Below are 19,175 nucleotides of genomic sequence, written 5' to 3' on the forward strand. Positions count from 1 at the left end.
TTCAAGATCAAGATCCTTACAGAGCCAGGGGCAGTATCCCTTGCCTATAATCCCAGCAGCTCAGGAGACTGAGGCAGAAGGATCACAAGTTGGAGGCCAGCTCAGCAATTTAGTGAAATCCCATATCACACACACAAAAAAAGGACTGGGAATGTAGCTCAGAGGTAGAATGGTGCTCTACCATGCACAAAAAAAGACAAGAAATGCTGACGGATCTTGTGTCTTATAAGAGCCCACCTCCTAGTTTGCATATGGCTGGCTTCTCCTTAGATCCTATCATGGCAGAGTGCAAAGAGAAAGGAAGCAAACTCTTTCTTGTCCTTTTTTTTTTTTTTTTTGGTACTAGTTATTGAACCCAGAGGCCCTTTACCACTGAGCCACATCCCTAGCCCTTTTTACTTTTTAAGATTTTTGAGATAGGGTCTCACTAAGTTGCTTAGGGCCTTGCTAAATTAATCCTCCTGTCCCAGCCTCCTGAGTTACTGGGATTATAGGTGTGTGCCATGGTGCCCAGCTTTCCTGTCTTTAAAGGACATTAATTCAGGACTAGGGGTGTAGTTCAGTGGTAAAACACATGCTTAGCATGTGTAAGGCCCTAGGTTTGATCCCCAGCACCAAACGGGAAGGCAGGTACTAGTCAATTCACCTTCACAACCTAATTACTTCCCAGAGGCCCCACCACTTCATACCATCATATTAAGGTTTCAGTATATGAATTTCAGGGAAATAAAAACATGTAGTTCAAACTGATCAGATTTTTTTAAACTTAGTGACTATGTAGTACTAGTATTACTGTGGATGGTAAGCCAGTGAGCTTTCATTCAGTAAATATGTTATGTTGTTACGTGCCAGACATTTTTTCTGACACTAGTCTAAGTACTAGAGATAGAGCCATGAGCAAAACACACAAAAATCCCTGTCCTTAATAGAACTTATATCCTAATGGGAGGTGATGGAGATGGGGGAGGACAGACAACAAATATGAAATGTGTGTGGATATGATATAACAACTAAGGAGGAAACCAACCGATAAGGGGTCGAGGGTGATGACTTCAGAAGGGAGAAAAGAGGGGCATATTTTAGGATGGCCAGGGAAGGCTCCTTGAAAAGCTGACATTTGAACACTGAATGCAGTGAAAGAGAAAGCTTCAAGACCATATGACAGTGTCCCAGGCAAGAAAAAAAAAAAAAAAAAAAATTAAAGACCTTGAGGTGATCTTATTGTTTTCAGAGAACAGGACATTGTGACTAGCAGAGCGAATGACAAGGAGAGAAGGAGGAAGTAAAGTTGTCCAGAGGCACAGGAATCAGAGAATAATGTAGACAACTTTTCAGGGAGTTTCATAGTTGGTTGTTTTGGAGGAAGTAGAGACAGAAAAATCATCCAGTATTCTGGAAACAGAGATTTTGGTTTGTTTTGTTCATTAAGGTAGAAGAAAAACCAACTGAGTGTGGTGGCACACACCTGTAATCCCAGAGACTCGGAAGGCTGAAGCAGGAGGGTTGCAAGTTTGAGATCAGCCTTAGCAAGATCCTGTGTCAAAAAATAAAAAGGACTGGGGATGTAGCTCAGTGGTAGAGGGACCCTGGGTTCATTCCCTAGTACCACCCCCACACAAAGAAAAGATAGGAGAAAATCCAACGTAATTGTGTGCTGATGGGGATGACCTATTAGAGAAAGGAGATTTTAGAATGCCAAAGAGCATAAAGAACTGCTGAGATGATAAACTCGAGCAAGCAGGAGGAGAGCAGTTGACCTCAGGAACACAGCCAGTTCATCTCAGCACTGTAAGTGGGTAAGCCGATACAGGGCACAGGTGCAGGTAGGTGAGTGGATGTGGCTGGCAGTAAGAGCTTATGGAAGGTAAGTGCTCTTCTGATTGATTTTATTTTCTGAGTGAAATAGGAAGCAAGGCCATCTGCAGAGAGAAGACAGGGAAGAAGTATTGGAGGTTTAAAGAGAAAGGGTAATATGTGAAATAGGGTATGTTGATAATGCATGATCAAGTAAGTCACATGCATCTGCACATGCTCAGTTCAATAATGTTTTGTCCTGGATAAATCCAGACTTTTTCTACTGATCTGTCAGCCCCAAAAAGGCAGTAAGAACAGAGTACTTGTGTGTTACCTGTAACTTAATTGTGTGCCTAACTTACTGCATTCGGGCCATCAGCTGTACTCTAGGTTATTACTGCTTGGGTTTTGTTTTGTTTATTCAAGTTAAAAGCTACTGAAATAATGCTGTAGTCTTCAGTTAATATCTTCATTTCAGCCAGTTGCAGTGGCATATGCCTGTAATCCTGACAAGGCTAAGGCAGGAGGATTGCAAGTTTGAGGCCAGCCTCAGTAATTTTGTGAGATCCCATCTCAAAATAAAAAATAAAAATAGGGCTGGGGACATAGCTCAGTAGTAGAGCAGTCCTAGGTTCAATGCCCAATACCACTAAATTAATAAATGAATGAATTAATTAATTAATTTTCATCTTGAATGCCATTCATATGTGCCACTGTTTTAAAACCTTAAAGCAAACAATCTCAACAGTGTTTGAAATACATAGCGTACTTTATTATATGTTCACAGAGATGTACTTAATTAATTATAAGTTCAATTCATGTTTTTGTTAACAAGACTAAGCCAGGCATGGTGGCTGACATCCGTAATCCCAGCAACTTGGGAGGCTGAGGCAGGATGATTGCATGTTCACAGCCAGCCTCAATAACTTAGCAAGACTCTGTTTCAAAATAAAACATAGAAAGGGCTAGGGATGTGGGTTAGTGGTAAAGCACCCCTGGGTTCAATCCCCAGAATAATAATAATAATAATAATAGACTCTAAATACACACACACACACACGGTCATATAGGGCAAGACAGTGTATTCAAAAAATAATGACAGGGGCTAGAGTTGTGGCTCGGTGGTAGAGTACTTGTCTGACGTGTGTAGGCCTTGGATTCAATACTCAGCACCACATATAAATAAAATTTTTTAAAAAATCATAATAACAATGGGATTTATTTGTTTTACCTCTCAGAAATGGGATGGGATTGAGCAACATCAGAGGAAGGACTGTAGAGCAACCTTTGATAACTGCGAAAGAAATAGGCACCAAGCCTTGTGTGTTAGTCAGCTTTTCCTCACTGTGACCAAAATATCTGACAAGAATAACTAAGAGGAGGTAAAGTTCACTTTGGCTCATGATTTCAGAGGTTCATTACATCACTGACCAACTCTGTTGACCTAGGTGAGGCAGGATATCATGGCAGAAGGATATGGTAGCTAGGTGCATTGACGCATATAATCCCAGTGGCTCCAGGGTCTGAGGCAGGAGGATCACAAGTTCAAAACCAGCCTTAGCAATTTAGTGAGTCCTTAAGGAACTTAGCAAGACCCTGTCTCAAAATAAAAAGGACTGGGTGGTTAAGTGTCACTGGGTTCTATCCCCAGTACGAAAAAAGAAAAGAAGAAGAAGAGCATGGCAGAGGAAAGATGCCCGGCTCATGGGAGGCAGAGAACAGGGAGTGAGTGACAAGACATAATCCCCCTTTCCTCCAGCCACACCCCACCTGTAGTTACCACTCAGTAGTCCACTAGATCACTAATCCTTCAAATGAATTAATTCACTGATGAGGTTACACTTCCATAATTCAGTCATTTCATCTCTGCCCAACACATGAACCCTTTGGAGGACACCTCATATCCAAACCATAACACCTGTGTAGTAATAAAAAAGAGCAACAGGTTTGAACTGAACTTCTGGGTGAGTATGGGGGAAAACTTAAAGAAAGGGAGGGAAAAGTTTCCATAAGGAGATAGATTCTGCTTGGGCTGGGGCTGTAGCTCAGTGGCAGAGCACTTGCGTAGCATGTGCAAGGAGGCACTGGGTTCAATCCTTAGCACTGCACAAAAATAAATAAAATAAAAGCATGCTGTCCATCTACAATTACAAAAAAAAGTTTTTTAAAAAAGATTCAGCTTGAGGACAGTCAATAAGGCAAATGTTGTGAAAGGTTGGAGAATAAAAGAGATTTGTACCAAAGAAAGTATGTGGCTCATTTAAATCATCCTACTTGTTGCATGGAGAGTGAGAACTTAATAATCTGCAACAATCTGCAGTTACCAGTGGTTAGCTCTTACATAGAGAAAGAATCAGAATAGACAGGGGGTTCTCATCATTTTTCTATATGTATATGCAAATGATCATCGTTGCTGTGTTGGTATTTCCCAGTGTGGTGTGAGCGTCACTTCTACTTGCCATGTTTTTTCCTTGCTTGATGTGTACTAGTTTTACTACAACAGTAATGTGTTTAGTCTAATGCAAACAGAAAAAAATATTTAGCACATCAAGTCTGTGATATTGGAATTCCTGTTGCTTAAGGCAAGAATAGGTAATACATTTTGATTAAAAAGCCAACCAATTTAAGGGTAGGTATAAAGCAAATAATAGAATAGGTGTTGTTAAAATGACAAAAATTGTAGTGGACCAAATTTTGAGAAAGCTTGTGTAGAGCATGGACTAAATGTTTATTTTAAAGAGATTATGATAGAATGTGATGGAAGCCTACTAGATATTCTATTAATATAATTCTCTTTCTTTTCATAGCTGGGCTTTGCAGATCTAAACCTGGCGGAGTTTGCTGGATCAGGAAATACCACTCGTCGCTGTTTACTGGAAGGCTATGATACCAAAAATACAAGGCAGGATAATTCCATTCTTAAAGTAAGCACAACTTTTGAGTTTGACATGCCAACAAATGAGAGTCTCTGCCTTTAAATAAGCAAAGGTATATACTGTCAAAGACAAGAACGAAATCAGTACTGAAATCATAAACTGACCACACCACCGAAATACTCACCGTGAAGGGGAAAAGCTATCCAAATCACAGAAGCAGTGAAAAGTAACAAATGTTCACCTTTGCGATCCTAAGGTGCTTCTTGTCAGTGCTGCAAACATTCAGAGAACATGCACAGACCACTACAACATAAGTGCTCACTGGCAAGAAGTAGCTGATGAATGAATAGATACCTTAAAATGGTTTACAGCTCCCAAAAGGTGATTTCCAAAGCAGCTGTATGGATTTGTAAACATCACAGGGTTTCCTTGTAACTAGGAGAGTGACAGGAAAAACCCACTTCTGAGCATCTGCCCAGTTTTTTCCAAGTACTATCAGGAGCCACATGTTCTGGTGATCACTGAGAGAATATACACTTCACAGGGCTGAACAAAGTATCAAACGAGATCAGTTGAAAAGATATTTGGAAAGTATCTTGTGCCTAATAAAAGACACTGGCTAAACCTTTTGCTATATTTTAATTTGTTGCTTCATGATGTGGTAAATTACCTAATGAGAAGAAAGGAAATACTTTTGAATAGAAGCTGGATGCTTTTTATTCAGAAGTTAGAGCAAAGAATGACCTTATACCTACAGTTTTCTGACTTTGTTTTTAGTAAATGTTTGGCTCTAAAAATATAGAAATTCATGAAATGGTTGTGATAGCCAGTTCATCCCTCACATGAACTTAGCAGCTTTGAAGAAAGATGGGATGTAGATATTGTGGGGAGGAAATGGTAAAAGATAAGAAGAAATTAGAAAAGTGTCATGCTATAAGCTTTATGTTGGTTCTGTAGTTTTATGGTTAACTCTGAAATATCTCTCTGGGATAAACAGGACTGGGTAGACCTGGAAGATATCCCTTTTTATAGATGAAGACACTGAGACTCAGATTAAGCATCTCACAGAATTAGTCGGTGGCAGAGGCCCATATGCATGGCTTCTGATCCCTGCTCAGTGATCTTTTCCTGTTACCTGCCATCTAAGCACTATACTCAAAAGTAACAGACTGCACTGTTCATCCTTATACTCATCCCCAACTGCCACTAAATTCATTTTATTCATATATTTCATGTATCAGGTGTGAAATCTGTCTCTGAATTACTCTGTTTTCATTGGAGAGTGATAACTTTATAAATTCAGACCTTCGCATTCTTCAGTGCCAGCTCATAGAGTGGTTTCCTTCTGGCTCCCCAGTGATTCCTCTACACCATTTCTCCTGCTGTGTCTTAGAAAAACACCCTTTGTAAGGTTGTAACAGTCATGTGTAACTCTCCCTCCCTTGCTCATCTCTGTGGTCTACTGACCACCTCATCACTTTCTCTCCTATTCATTGGTGACATAGCTTCAGGCTCACAGGTTTTCTCTAACCCTCTCCTGTCATCATTTTTGGGTGACTTTACAACCTATGCAGGTGAGCTGTCTTTGTGGACTGTCTTCTATATGTATTCTCTCCTGATAGCTGATCTTAAATGTGCCTAAGAACTCTCCTTTCCTTAAACTGCCTATTTCCAGCAACATTTTTCTTCCTCCTCCCAAATTCCTACTCCCATGATCACTTTCTGGCCTTTTTTTTTCCCCCCACTGGGGGCATAGGGAATTGAACCCATGGGTGCTTTATCACTGAGCTATAACCCCATCCCTTTTTAAATTTTATTTTAAGATAGGGTCTCACTAAATTGCCTTGAACTTGGGATCCTTCAGCCTCGCCTCTTCAGTAGCTGGAATTAGAGGTGTGTGCCTGGCTCTTGGCTTTCTTATCACTTTACCACTTCTAAAATTTCATTTTGAAATTTTCTGCTCTCCTACCACTGTCTCCTATGGTTTACTCACTTAGCTATCTTTGGCATTACCACTTTCTCACTATTATCAGCTCCCATTTGCTTCCACTTCCCTCTTTATCCATTTTAGATTCCATAGTCCAAAAGTGTCATACTCTTCATATTCCTGGTACCTAAGTCTATCACACTCCCTTAAGTAGTCTTCACCCATAACTGAATTCAGCTGTCTTCCCCCACTTGCTGGAGAAGATCACACAACCAGGCTAGTAGCCATTGCTGAAGTCATGCTCACTGCCAACCAACAGTTGTATTCTACTTCCTTTCCCAATTTTTTTAAATGTATAATAAACTTGCTTTATTGAAATATGGTTATCAGCAAGAAAAAAGTAAACTGAATCATCACAATTATTAGTTATTAATGACCACTATATTTCAAAATCAGTACAGTGTTCTACTAATGGAAAGAACTCAATAATTTCTTTTGTATTCAGACTAGGTTTGTTTTGGTATATCATGTCTGTCTTTAAAGGATTTTTAGATCCTTTTCAGTTCGTAAGTATGATTGGGAGTTCATGCTGTTGTATGACATGTGCCTCCCTCTAACCCTTGTTGTGACATCAGCACATTACCAGTCTGTGTTTAAAAAAAAAGGATTTTATGATATAGTTATCTTATTGAAAAATTAGCTATCGTTAAAAACAAAGCCAGCCAGGCACAGTGGCACACACCTATAATGCCAGCGACTCAGGAAGCTGAGTCAGGAGAATTTCAAATTCAAAACCATCCTCAGCAACTTAAACTCTGTCTTAAAATTAAAAAAAAAAAAAAAAAAAGGACTGGGGATGTTGCTCAGTGGTTAAGCAACCCTAGGTTCAATCCCTGGTACCAGAAAAACAAAAAAGCACCAATTCTTATACATCCACATTAATCTCTTGTAATAGCAATAGCACCCACCTTTGATGCCTGAAATTTATGGAGAGGAGAAATGAATGACTGAATTTGATCCCAACTCTAGTATTTGCTCCTACTTCCAATAAGTCCTGGAGCAGCAGTAATCTAATTTGGGATTTGAAGGTAAATATACTGAAGCCATCTGAAGTGAGCTCTTAAGTATCCTCATCATTAACTCCAAAATCACTGAGCTAACTCCTTTCTTTCCTTCCTCCTTTCCTCTAATCAATCAATCCCTCTTCTTTTCAAAAATATTCTATAGTTCTGTGTTCTTGATTTTATGTGGTCTACATTCTGTTTATGGATTGCCTCCACCACTTCTTTCCTCTTTATTTAGCAGCATTGTCTTAGAATTATGATTTCTTTTTTTCCTTTTTTATTTATTAGTTCATTATAGATATACATAATATTAGGGTTCATTTTGATATAAATATACCAATGTGTAATATATATTGCTCAAATTCAACTCCTGAGTACTTTCCCTTCCCCTCCTCCCTCTTCTTCCTCTTTCTGTACTCCTATTTATTTATAGCTTTCTTAAAATTAGTGCATTATGGATATACATAAAGGTGAAATTCACTGTGGTATATTCATATATATATATATATATATGTAGGAAACATTGGTCAATTTATTCCACCAATCCTCCCTTTTCCCATCTTTCCTCCCTTCCCCTCAATCTCCTTCCTCTACTTCACTGATATCTATTTCATACCTTCTTTCTCTTCATATCTTTACACACCAATCTTCCCTCAGCTAATGCCCTTGTCTTATCCTTTATTGAGAAAATAGAAGTCATTACATTCAAATGCCCTCATTTTTCCATCACCAAATTTATAATTCTACTTATCTCTCCAACCTTCTATCCTTTTTGCCTCCAAATGTCAGAAGTTCATCCCTTCTCTGGGACTCTAGAATCCAAATCTTACCTAATCAAGGATTTTTCTCCTTGGATTACCCCCTCTCTTAATCATCTCTTCTAAAGACCCATTCTTATCAACATATAAAGAAACAATTCTGCTATCTCTTTGTGTGTGTGTGTAGTGCTGGGGATTGAACCCAGGGACTTGTGCTTGCTAGGCAAGTGCTCAACCACTGAGCTACATCCCGAGCCCTCCCATATTTTAAAAAGCAAACCAAAACCAGCTTCTCATCTCTTCCAGCTACTGTCTACTCTGTCCTCCTACACTGTGCAGTTTCTTAAAAGACATGTATCATCTCCATCTTCTTCCTGAGACATTCAGGATATTCAGGAGTGCTGTGTTGATGGAGTTATAAGAAAGAAGAGGTGATGAGGAAGGTTATGTTTGGCATTTAAGGAAAAGAGGAATAGTAATGGAGGCACTGGGGGAAAAGTTTTGAATGAAATAAGGTTATAAAAGATACATATTAGCCATTAACTGGAAAACATGCAGTAATGTATACATATCCTGTTTTCATTAAGACCTTGAATTTTGGTTATGCATTCCTTAGTTAAGATATCAGCTCTTCTCTTTGCTAGCTCTCTGATCTTGAAAATATAATCTCTTTGAGCTTAAAATGAGAGGATCACTTTCTCATGGAAGTATTGAAAATTAAATGAAATGATATATGTAAAACATTTAGCCTATGCCTGGCCCATAATAAATTCTCAAATCATGACCTTTTTTTAAATTTGTTCTAATTAGTTATACATGACAATGAATTTTGACATGTCATATATAAATGGAGTATAACTTCTCATTCTTTTGGTTGTACATGATGTAGAATCACACCAGTCATGTAATCATATATGTATATAGGGTAATAATGTCTGATTCATTCTACTGTCCATACCCCCTACCCTCCTTTCACTCCCCTCTGCCTAATCCAAAGTACCTCTATTTTTCTGTAGCCCCCCCCCAACACACTTATTGTGAATTAGCATTTGCATATCAGAGAAAACATTCAGCCTTTGGTTTTTTGGGATTGGCTTATTTTTTGTAGCATAATATTCTCCAGCTCCATCCATTTACCTGCAAATACTCATAACCATTTTTAACATCATTTTATCACCATTATTATTCCTGTAAGAACGTAAAATAATCCTATGGGTGTTTCTTAAAAAGTAGTCAGGAACCAAAGAAAAGCATTTCAAGAAAGACAAAAAGCTTTAAATCCTGACCTAAAACTGAAGCAGAGGCCAGAAGCTTTCTGAGAAGCCACCAGTAAGCATCTGCTGGAGAAAGCTTCAGCAGACTCAAGCAGCACAGGAGTCTGGGAGTAAAGACATGAACTAGATCAGCACAGTTATGCACTTACAAGAAGGATTATTACTAGAGAACCATTTACTTTTTGTTCTTATCTCTTACACTCTGATTTTTGCAAATATGATTTTGAGTGTTTAAAATTATTTTAATTTTATATCTATATAAAGCAGTAATTTAATATGGGATGCAACCCAATTTGACTATCATTTTATCTAATGCTCTATAAATAGAAAATAGTGGGCGTCATGCTGTGGGGAAAGAATAGATTTATTATACATAACTTCTGCTCTTGAGGAATTTTTTCTAATCATGATATTTCTTGGTCTGATGTTTAGGTTTTGATCAGCATGCAGCTGATGTCTGGTGACCCATGTTTTAAAACGTAAGTTGATGTCCAATAAATGAATTATTTATCTGATAGTATAATAGAGATTTGTTTAAATGTTTCCATTAATACTTTGTAGTTTTTACAGATAAAGTTCCTTTGTTGGAAGGCTGACCTGACCCCTCATGGAAGTTATTATTACCTATCACCAAATGACCTCTCCATACTTTAAATTTCTTAAATATAGGTCTTTTGCCATCTTTCAGTTTGGGGTGAAAATATACAAACTGGAATTTTTAATTTGGCTTCCATGAACCTGTTCATTTTTTTCAATTGATACCTATCATGCCTTATTATATGTAAGACCCTGTCTTATCCTCTACAGAAGCAGCATTGAACAAAATAGACTAAATCACTGCCTTTTTTTTTTTTTTTTTTTTTGGTACCAGGGATAGAACCCAAGGTTGCTTAAACACTGAGCCACATCCCCAGCCCTTTCAATTTTTTATTTTGAGACAGGATCTTAGTAAATTGTTTAGAGCCTCACTGACTTGTTGAGGCTGCCCTCCAACTTGTGATCCTCCTGCCTCAGCCTCCCGAGTCACTAGTATTATAGGCATGCACCACCACACCTGTCAGTCACTGCCATTTTGGAACTCATATATTAAGAGGAAAACAAATAATAAAACTTACAAGTAAATATATAATATATACATGATGACAGCTGCTTTGGTGAAAAATAAAGCCAGGTAGCAGGGCCATAGTGGAGGGAGATGCTGCTATTTTATACTGAGTAGTCAGGAACAGACTCCCTAGTCAGGATGATATTTGAGTAGAGACCTGAAGGAGATGGGAGGCAAGCCATGCAGATATTTAAGGAAAGAGCATTTGAGGTAGAGGGAACAAGGAGAAAAGCCATAAGAGAGAAGTGTTCTTGGCCTGTTTAAGTAACTGCCAGGAGACTAGTACATCTAGATCAGAGTGAATGAAGAGGAGGGTAATAGGAGATAAGGACAGATGATAGAATCTTGCAGGCCATTATATTAAGGACTCCACTTATACTCTGAGTGAGATAAAAAGCTAATGGAAGCCAGGTTGGTGGTGCACGCCTGTAATCCTGGTGACTCAGGAGACTGAGGCAGGAGGATCACAAGTTTAAGGCCAGCCTTAGCAACTTAGTGAGGCCGTTAACAATTTAATGAGACCCTGTCTCAAAAAATAAAAAGGGCTGAGGATGTAGTAGCTCAGTGGTAAAGCACCCCTGGGTTCAATCTCCAGTAGAAAAAAAAAAAAAAAAACTAATGGAAGTTAGACATGGTGGCAATGGTGGCATGTACCTGTAATCCCAGCTACATGGGAGGCTGAGGCAAGAAGATTGCAAATTCAAGGTCAGTTTGGGAAATTCAGGAAGACCTTTTCTCATAATTAAAAATAAAAAGGCTAGGGATATAACTCAGTGATAGAGCAGTTGCCTAGCACACACAGACTCTGGGTTTGATCCGCAGTGCTAGGAAAAAGTACTAGGTTTCAAGCAAGGAGTACTGACTTACGACTTAATCTGACTTACGACTGCTAGGTGGAGAACAATTTGAGGGAGCAATGAAGGGTACAAGAACAGAAACAGGTGGATTATGAGACTGATTCAGTAATCCAAGATTTGGGGACTGAATAACAGAAAGAATGTTTCATTTACTGCAAAGCCACAAGAGAAACATCTGGGAGCTTGGGTGTTTGACATGTTCAGTTTGAGAACCCTGTTTAACACTCAGCAGGACAAGTTAAATAGGCAGTTGGATATATCAGCTACAGGCTGCAGGTATGAATTGGAAATCACTGTATCATCAACATACAGATAGTAACTAAAGCGATGAAGCTTGATAAAATGATCTAAAAGGACTAAGTATAAATACAGAAAAGGAAAGGGCCACAGACTGAGGTATAAGACCCTCACTGAAGCATGTAGAGGTTGAGGAGATGGAAAGAACCAGAAAAGGAACAACCTGTGAGCCAAGAGGAAGAAAGCAAAGGAGGGCACTATCCTGAAAACCCAGTGAAGAAAGTGGTCAGAGGAGAGGAGGAGCCAGCTGGGTCACAGACTACAGCCGTGGGGCTCAAAATCTGAGGACTTAATTTTGCATATAGGGACAGTGGGTAACTTTGACAGGCACTCTGGAAGAATGATCTCAGACTAAAACCTTTTCAGAATGGGTTAAAGAATGTTTGTCAGAAAATTGGAGAGTGAGTATAAACAATACTTTGGGGAATTTTGCTGTTAAAAAAAAAAAAGGAATGAAAAGATGGGGTCATAATTAAAGAGAGGGTATGAGGTGGGGCATGTTTTGTTTATTTTCAAAAATGGGAGCTAGTACAGCATATTCATAAACCACTGGGATTGACCCAATAAAGCAGGAGAAACCAGTGATGGGAAAGAGAAAAGGGACAGTTGCTGGAACATATCCTTGGACTGTCAAGACTACTGAGGGCAGAGAACATGGCTGTTGACGCAGATATGTGAAAGCTTATGGAAGTTCCTTTCTAACTGCTCCTGGTTTCTTAGTGAAAGAGGAAACAGAATGATCAGTACAACAAGGACAGGGTGGGGGCTTGCAGAAAAAGGAAAACGAGTGTTAAAGTCAGAGTGTGAGGTGAACCGGGGGAACGCACTAGGATTGCCTGTCAGCATGCTTGAAGTCACTCATTAATTAAAGATGGACGTTCACTAGGTATTATTTAAACATCTAAGAAAAATATACTTAGAAAAGTAAACACTTACTTCCCTACATATCAAGTTTGTTTTTTAATGGCTCTTACTATAACTTAGAAAGTAACGACCATATAGTTCTCTAGTTTCACAGTTTGGTAAAGATGAAAATATGTATTTTAATACAAATCTATTCCTTTTTATTATTTTTATTATTTTTTGATACATTATACACAAATGGGGTACAACTTTCATTTCTCTGGTTGTACACGAAGTACAGTCACACCGTTTGTATAGTCATACATGTACATAGAGTAATGATGTTTGTCTTATTCCATTATCTTTGCTTCCCTGTCCCCTCCCCACCCCTCATTTCCCTCTACACAAACCATCCTTCCTCCATTCTTCCCTTGCCCCCCTCTCCCCCACCCCCTGTTATGTATCATCATCCACTTATCAGAGAAAACACTCGGCCTTTGGTTTTTTGGAATTGGCTTATTTCACTTAGCATGATAGTCTCCAGTTTCATCCATTTACCTGCAAGTGCCATAATTTTTTTCTTCTTTATGACTGAATAATATTCCATTGTGTATATATACCACAATTTCTTTATCCATTCATCTGTTGAAGGGCATCTAGGTTGGTTCCACAATCTAGCTATTGTGAATTGAGCTGCTATAAACATTGATGTGGCTGTTACTGTAGTATGCTGATTTTAAGTCCTTTGGGTATAAACTGAGGAGTGGGATAGCTGGGTTAAATAATGATTCCATTCCAAGTTTTCTAAGGAATTTCCATACTGTTTTCCAGAGCAGCTGCACCAATTTGCAACTCCACCAGCCCCACATCCTTACCAATGCCTATTATTGCTTGTATTCAATACAAATCTGTTCTTGATTATGTATTTTGAGCCAGGTGCAGTGGCACACTCCTGTAAACCCAGCTACTTGGAGGCTGAGGCAGGAGAATCACAAGTGCAAGGCCAGCTTCAGCGACTTAGCAAAACCCTGTCCCAAAATTTAAAAAGGACTGGGGAGATAGATCAGTGGTAAAGTATGCCTGGGTTCAATTCCCAGTACCAAAAAAAAAAAAAAAAAACACCCAGAAAACAAAAAGTATACATTTTGCTATAACTTCTGTTCTATTTTCTCACAAGCCATAATTTCCTGGCTCTATATTTGCTGTTCTCTTAGAATTAAATAGTTTTTGCTATACTATTTTTAATCTCTCAGATAACAATTTGTTTTTCTAGTGGAATCAGTTTAGGGTAAAATAAGAAAATCAACAACAAAACCTAATAGAAGAAAATACATTCTTTATTCCTTCCTGTGAACCTTTTATGAACCTTTATGGCCCTTTCTTTGCATTTTAGTTCTCTACTTATGAAACTCCCATATCAAAGAACTCAAACATAGATGCTCTGATAGTATTATCTTTACAGAAGTAATTCTGACAATCTAGAGTTTATAAAGACTTTGGTAACTCCTAAGAATAAGCAAAGGCTTGGGGGTAAAGCTTAATGGTAGAGCACTTGCCTAGAATGCGCAGGGCCCTGGGACCAATGCCCAGAACCTAGGGGAAAAAACAATCTGTTAAGTAGTCTCCCTTGCATATTCCCCAAAGTCTCTATTGGGAGCATCCTAAAGCCAGTTACCTGTAATCCCAGCAACTAGGGAGGATGAGGGAGGAGGATCACAAGTTTAAGACCACTTCAGCAACTTAGGAGACCCTGTCTCAAAATAAAAAGAGCTGGGGATGAGGCTCAGTGGTTAAGTGCCCCTGAGTTCAGACTCTGCTACCATAGATAGAGAGACAGACAGGCAGACAGACTAAGGGTATAGTTCAGTGGTAAAGCACAGCAGCGTTCATTTCCTACTTCTCGGGGGGAAAAATTTTGGTATATTTGACCCACTATTGGGTATATCCAAAGGGAATGAAATCATATAGCAAAGGTACCTACACACCTGTTTATTGCAGAGCTATTTACAATAGATGAGACAGAAAATCAGTTGAGGTGTTCATCAGTGAATGAATGGTTAAAAAAAAATTGTGGTACACATCCATAATGAAACATTATTCAGCCATAAAAAAAAGAATACAACCATGTTACTTGGGGCAACATGAATGGAATATGGAGGTGATTATGGAATAAGCTAGGTACAGAGAAATGCACATATCTCATTCATATGTAGAAGCTTAAATAGTACTTTCATAGAAGTAGAGAGTAGAAGAGCGATCATCTGAAGCTTAGGAAGAGTAAGTGGAAGGGGTGGTAGAGGACGGTCACATCAATGGGTACCAAAATACAGTTAGGATGAGTAAGTACCAGTGTTCTGCAGCATGTTAAGGTGAATATAGTTTACAAGAATTTATTATATCTTGTATGAAGAGCTAGAAAAGAGGAGTTCTGAAGTCCATAAGACAAATGATTAATGTTTAAGGAGGTAGAAATGATAATTACTCTGACTAGCTCATTATACATTGTATACATATACCAAATTACTGCACTGTGCCCCCCAAATATATACAATTTTTTTCAGCATATATATTTTTGGTTGTATGTGAACGCAATACCTTTATTTTATTTTTATGTGGTGCTAAGGATCCAACCCAGGGCCTCCTGCATGCTAGGTGAACACTCTACCACTGAGCCACAACCCCAGCCCCTATGATTTTTAAAAAATATTAGTGTACATCAGATTCTCATCCAACAGATGAGGAAACTAAGGCACAGAAGAATTGAGGGACTACCAACTACCTTTGTGTTATAAATAACTGCTGGAATGATATAAATAATGGCTGGAGTGATTCATTCAACTTTTCTCACTGCCTTTGTCTATCTTCAAGTTTTTCATGATGTAAAAATTTTAGCATATACTAGAGAAACTAATAAAGAGTACTGCAGGGCGGGAGGTATAGCTCAGTGGTAAAGCACTTGCATAGCATATGTGAGGTTCTAGGCTTGTTCTCTAGCACCACAAAAAAGAAAAAGAAAAAAAAAAAAAAAAAAAACAAGTCAAGCCTGGCATCCTCAGATTTAAATTCTAGTTTTAATATTTTATGAGCAGAAGATCTGTGACATACATTGTATGATTTTTCTGAAACCCAAAGGTTGTACCTTAAGACCAGTATTATGAAGAGGACAGCTGATCAGCCAACCTAACCACCTACCTCTAGACTCCCATTTTGTAGTTCCCAACAACTCAACAAATAGCCACCAACTCTTATGACAGGGTTAAACTGACTCTGAAAAGTGCTGATGAAGAAAAAGTATATTTTGAGTGAGAAATTGTACACTACACTGGAATAATCTGGTGATAAAGATGATTAGGAATGATGTAACTCGTGAACGGTTAAGATTCTGAAGCATTTGTTTTCTAGAAGGACGGGGCTTATCATTTGTCAAACTGATTTCACGAATGTTACAGTCTCTCGATTTAATTTTTGAAACAACTCTGATGTATGATGCATATTTTTGAGGGAGGACTTTGGGACTTAGGTTTAAGCAACTAATTTGTCTAGAATCCCAGGAACCACTCATTCATTGTATTGATTTCCTACCCTGTGCTAACATATCGGTCCTGCTATGATCGAATTCACTGCTGATGTAGAGACTTACACATAGCATATGATGTTATTGGGACATAGAGGATTGGGACCCTGACCACGGTTCCTTGAAAGCCTGGGACATCTTCACTGAGGGAGTGACACTGAGCCAAGTTTGGAAGGATGAATAGAAATTTACTGAGCACAGGAGGTGGTTAAAGACATTTCAGGAAGAGAAAGCAGTTTGCTTATAACATCATTATAGCACCTGGAATATTTATGGAATGTCTTGTGGATAGTATTGTCATTATAGGAGGTCATCCCCTACATAGTATCTCCTTTCCATATTCTTTATTTGGGTCAGAGGGAGGTACTAGGGACAGAACCCAGGGCCTTGCATATGCTAAGCAAACACTACCACTGGGCCATACTTATGGCCCCACGTATTATTTTTTTATTTTCATCTTTGTAACTGGGAATTGGACCTAGGGGTGTTTTATCAATGAACTATAAACCTAGCACTTTTTATTTTTTGTTTTGAGACAGTATCTTGCTAAATAACTGAGACTGGCCTCAAACTTGCAATCCTCCTGCCTCAGCCTCCCAAGTCACTAGGATTACAGGCATGCACTACCACACTCAGCAAGATTTTAGATTCCTAATTTGCTGTACTATCAATCTCCAGGGTCAGTGAATCTTCTCCATAATGCCTAATTGTCAGAGCAGTTAGTACAGATGACTGACATTGTCAAGAGTTAGGGTTCCTCAGGTTTTCTGAGGCAGCAGGAGTGCCAAATTGAGGTATTGATCAAAGTGCTGTGGCTGTGGAATTGAGCTGAACAGGGGAGAGTGGAGCCAGAGGAAACTGAGAGAGGGGGAAGAAGTCAAATATTGGGATTTCTGAAGGGTTGGAAACAGGTCCAAGAAGTAGAGGGATGGAGACACTGTAAACAGGCCGAAAGGAAAAATGAAGGAACTGGCATTAAAAAGATAAGAATTTCTACTGTCATGTATAACTAAAAAAAACGACAACAAAAAAGATAAGAATTTGGTCATGCCGGCATGAGTCAGCCATCAATGATTAATGACTGTGACTACAGAGTCCATTCTTTGTATGCATCTTTTACATATTAGTTTTTCTCATGGAAAATTGAATATAGAGTGTGGGGTTTTTTTTCACCAAGCTCTTGTACATAATAAAAAAATATATATAACTATTGTTAATTGAAGAGGTAGGTCTGGGTCCAACTGAAAAGGAACTTGTATGCCATTCTAAGGAGCTTGACCTTTATTCCTAAGGAGCCATTGAGAGGTTTAAAATCAGACAGTAACATGTTCAAAGGCCCATTTCAGAAAGCATGGAGTAGAGTTCTGAAGTAGTTAGAAGACTCTCAGAGTCACCCAGGAAAAAGGCACAAAGGTGGAGAAGAGATGATAACTGATAACTAGGAAAAATATTAAAATCTGGGGTTTAGAGATTGGTGGATATAGAAATATGAGTAGGAAGGAGACAGGCAATATCTAGGACTCTAGTTTTGGTGACTTTGTGGATTCTGATGGCATTCACAGAAATAGAGAACATAAGAAGACAGGTTTGGGGAAAGAAGAGTTTAGTTGGGCATATATTGAGTTTGATGTATTCCTTGAGCCAATCCTGGAAAACATCCCAATAGAGCATGTAAGTCTGTGATTTAGGAAATCCTCAGCTGGAAATAGTCTGTAAGTTAAATAGATTTGATGGCAATCACCCTGGTGTGATGGCACATGCCTGTAATTCCAGTGGCTCCAGAGGCTGAGGCAGGAGGAAAGGTTGAGACCAGCCTTAGCAACTTAGGGAGATCCTGTCTCAAAATAAAAGATAAAAAGGGCTGGGGATGTGGCTTAGTGATTGAGCACCCCTGCGTTCAATCCCCAGCACTAAAAAACAAAACAAACCAAAAAAAAAACCTTATATGTGTTAATCATACGGATTAACGAGGCTCTGTATGATGTATCAATATATGCATGAGCATACACTGATCAAATCCAGCCTTCCTTTATGATGGCAATCTTAAATCCATCCCCTGAATAACCTGAGAATTCCATTAAGATAATATAATAAGAATTTAAACATTTCCATAAAGTGGGCCAGCTTCACAGTCCCTTCCGTCACCTTCCAGTTTTCTTAGGATACCATGGGATAATTTCTAGGAAGTTGTGGTATTCCTCTGGAATATCAGCTTTAAAAGATTAGAGATGTTATTCTCCAATTTCATCCATTCGCCTGCAAATGCCATAATTTTATTATTTTTCTATGGCTGAGTAATATTCCATTGTATGTATCCCATTTGTTTACAATAAAAATAAATTTAAAAGATTGGGGATCTTATATAATAAAAATCCCTATTTAAAAGAAAATTGTTTGAACTCAAACCTGTCCCTCCTTGTTTCACCACTTCTACATAGAATAGGAGGAGACTTGAATTAGCAGAGAAAAATAGATTCATCACCTTCTACCAGAAACTCCAGTCCAAAAAGCAAAACAAACTACCGGGTCTCTCTACGAACTTTCCCTTGATCAAGTGAATTGTTTACAGAGAGGAAGGTAGAAGAAAAAAAAAAAAAAAGCAAGGACACTGTTTAGGAAGTTAGTGGGCAGGAAGCATGATGTAATCTTGCAGCCTCAGGTACAGAGGGGCTTGGTGCCTTTTTCACCAGCTCATAGGTGCTTCCCGCCTGCGTCATCAGTGCCGGGTGCACACTGTGGGAATCCTTCCTTTGCAGGACTTTTTGCAGCCAGTGCCCTTTTTGCTCTCACTATTTTGTTGTGTAAA

General features: G+C 38.7%; 1 protein-coding gene across 7 annotated transcripts in view; it reads left to right on the forward strand.

The window, feature by feature from the left end:
* EEIG2 (EEIG family member 2) overlaps positions 1 to 19,175 on the forward strand; it is a 98,092-nt gene that overhangs the window by 52,757 nt on the left and 26,160 nt on the right. For all 7 annotated transcript variants that reach the window (XM_079133150.1, XM_079133148.1, XM_079133147.1 and 4 more), the window contains exons 4-5: positions 4,602 to 4,718; positions 10,126 to 10,172. In XM_079133150.1, coding sequence (XP_078989276.1) covers positions 4,602 to 4,718; positions 10,126 to 10,172 — 164 coding nt within the window. The remainder of the gene's footprint in view (positions 1 to 4,601; positions 4,719 to 10,125; positions 10,173 to 19,175) is intronic.

Source organism: Sciurus vulgaris, assembly GCF_902686455.1.
Source record: "Sciurus vulgaris genome assembly, chromosome: 1".
NCBI classification, from domain to species: domain Eukaryota; kingdom Metazoa; phylum Chordata; class Mammalia; order Rodentia; family Sciuridae; genus Sciurus; species Sciurus vulgaris.